Here is a 2,559-nt window from a genome sequence, read left to right as displayed (position 1 = left end):
CACACACACACACACACACACACACACACACACACACACACACACCCCCCAAGACTGGCATGCTAAATCCCCCTGGCATATGTTGGCACGATGGCACCCCGTATGCTCACGTCTGGCACGCGCTGATACACACAAACACACACACACGGTAGTCACAGTAGCCACTGAAGGGGGAGGGACAGAGAAGAGGGGGTGAGAGAGATCAACATGGAGTGCATGTGTTCCACATTATAAATGCATTCACATCTGGGTGGCAGGGTGATGGAAGGGGGATGGGAGCTGATGAGAGACTAAAGTGCACTTCAGAAAAAGGCAGGGATGGACAGATGGCAAGGAAAGGGTAGTATGACAGAAAAGAAAGGAGGAAGCCATGAAGGAGCTGTCAGAGTAAGATGACGCTGACTGCTGAGGTGAGCAGCATATCTAACCTTCACATCCACACCTCTGCACTATGAGGCCTTGTGCCAAATCATAATAGGCAACAGCTTGTCAAAAAACTTCTAAATGGGTCAAAGTGTGATAAAAGGACCGGTCCCTTGATAAAGTAACTGAGTGTTGTGTCTGTCAGAATAGAAAGAACCCTGCCAAAGAGGCCACTAGAACAGCCTGAAATATACTTGAGTAATAATTCATCACAAGTTCATATAAATATCCGCCTCTCATCTCACTTTCATAATGCATCCAATACTTGAAGCCTCTCCATTCCTCTCAAAGTTCTTCTAGGAATAATACTCTCATGCACAGGGTATTTATTGTGTTTATTTCCTTTGACTCGCATCCAACATCCTCATGAGAAAATGCAGGAAAAGCAAGATTTCACAAAGGCAGAGGGCCTTGGGTGTGTCTTTTATGTCAATTACAGCATTTTAATTAAATTTGATCACGGATCAGGCTCAAGATCCCTGAACTTTTGAGAGACTATTTACAATGCCAAAATAGTTTAGAATGGGCTCGTGAGAGCAACAAAAGACACAAAACAAAGATTTGTGCGTGCAAATCAGTCTTCTGTAGTATGTAAAGATATTGTCCAATAAAGTGAAGAATTAGAAAATAGCACTGAGAAAGTCTACTGACCTGGAGTCTGCACCTTCCAGGATGCGCTCAGCCTGGTCACCTATGACTTCCTGTCGCAGATAATACAGCATTCTCACTCTCAGCAGGACCCTGAGGACGAGGAGAACAGAGTTAGCAATGAGGCTTTGTGACGTACTGGTGGAGAGAAAAAAAACTCGTAATGAGGCAACATTTTCAAACCCTCTATTAATTGCTTTTTCCATTATTCAAGTGTTTGATGGGATTTCTGGATCCAAATGCTTCTTCAGTTTTAAAGGAAAACAAACAGAGGCACCAGTGACCGCTATAAACAACCAATATTCCTAGTCTCCCAATGCAATGATATGATGTGAATGACACTGTGAACCCAAGCTCTGAAAGCAAACATAGGATCCAGGCATTAATCAGAGGTGGAGAGGCAACAAAAGCTTGTTTATCAAAAGATGAGATGGTAAGTACTTAAAAAACAAAAAACTCTTTAAACAAGTTAAAACGGCAGCAGATTTTTGGATGGTCTGTGAAGTGAAGGATCATTATAGAATGGCATATCTGCCAAATGGTGGCTAGCGAGGTTTCATTAAGCTAATACATACATGGCAGCATTGACAATGTGCCTACAAAGCTTTAAAATGAGGATTTAAATGCACAGACAGCACTGCAGCCAAGACAGCGTGCACCAAAAGTGCATCACCAACCGAGCATGGATGAAGATACATTTTGTTGTGTGCTATTTTCTAGTAAAAAGCCATCACCTCAACACTCAGTTGGCCTGATAGTGATTTATTTTCAAAACTTTAAATAGCCATTAACAACCATATTAAATGTCATCACAATGCCTCAGTTTCCCATGACATTTTCAAATTGCTTGTTTTTCCTGAACATGAGGCTTCAGATACAAAAATAATGTAAACCCTAGAAAAGAAGCAATAAATATGTGACAAACAAGAACAAGACAATGTCATATAAGATCAAGAAATTAAACTGAATCATCTTCTGTAGTTAACTGGTATTAAATAAAGGATCTTTTAAGAGATTTAGTATGGTTCACATTTTGCGTTACAATGTTCTCTCTTTTGAAAATACAATTCAAATGTTTCAATATAAAATATAGTTCCTATGCATTTGCTACCACTAAGGACAAAATAATTATGGTCATCTCTGGAAAAGAATGAAACGTGTTCCGTATGATAATTAGCTTTGAACGCCTTAACATGTAACATGAATCAGTTTAGCCAAACACTGTGAATCAGATTTGATCTCCTGACACTGGAAATGCTGCTATCTGGGAGATCTGGCTCACTGTAAACATTTGTCACAAGATTTGTCACCAGGATTTAATGCCAGTAAGGATGTTTGGAGCAGGACACAAGGGGAGGACAGCCAGGTTAGGTTGGTTGGTGCAGAGAGGAGATGGATTGAAAGGACTGAGGAATGCTGAAAGGGGAGTTAACGCAAAGTTTGGAGAGGCAGCGAAGAGTGTGTGTGTGTGTGTGTGTGTGTGTGTGT

The 2,559-nt window shown here is 41.0% G+C and overlaps 1 protein-coding gene across 1 annotated transcript in view; it reads right to left on the bottom strand.

Moving 5' to 3' along the window:
• chd7 (chromodomain helicase DNA binding protein 7) overlaps positions 1 to 2,559 on the bottom strand; it is a 69,196-nt gene that overhangs the window by 11,773 nt on the left and 54,864 nt on the right. Inside the window, exon 26 of the mRNA XM_013911997.1 lies at positions 1,058 to 1,164. Within this exon, the coding sequence (XP_013767451.1) occupies positions 1,058 to 1,164 (107 nt within the window). The remainder of the gene's footprint in view (positions 1 to 1,057; positions 1,165 to 2,559) is intronic.

The sequence above is a fragment of the Pundamilia nyererei genome, unplaced genomic scaffold (genome assembly GCF_000239375.1).
Source record: "Pundamilia nyererei isolate P.nyererei 1_Seehausen unplaced genomic scaffold, PunNye1.0 scaffold00077, whole genome shotgun sequence".
Taxonomy (NCBI): domain Eukaryota; kingdom Metazoa; phylum Chordata; class Actinopteri; order Cichliformes; family Cichlidae; genus Pundamilia; species Pundamilia nyererei.
Note: the sequence above shows the minus strand (reverse complement) of the source record. Positions and strands in the feature narration are given on the sequence as shown.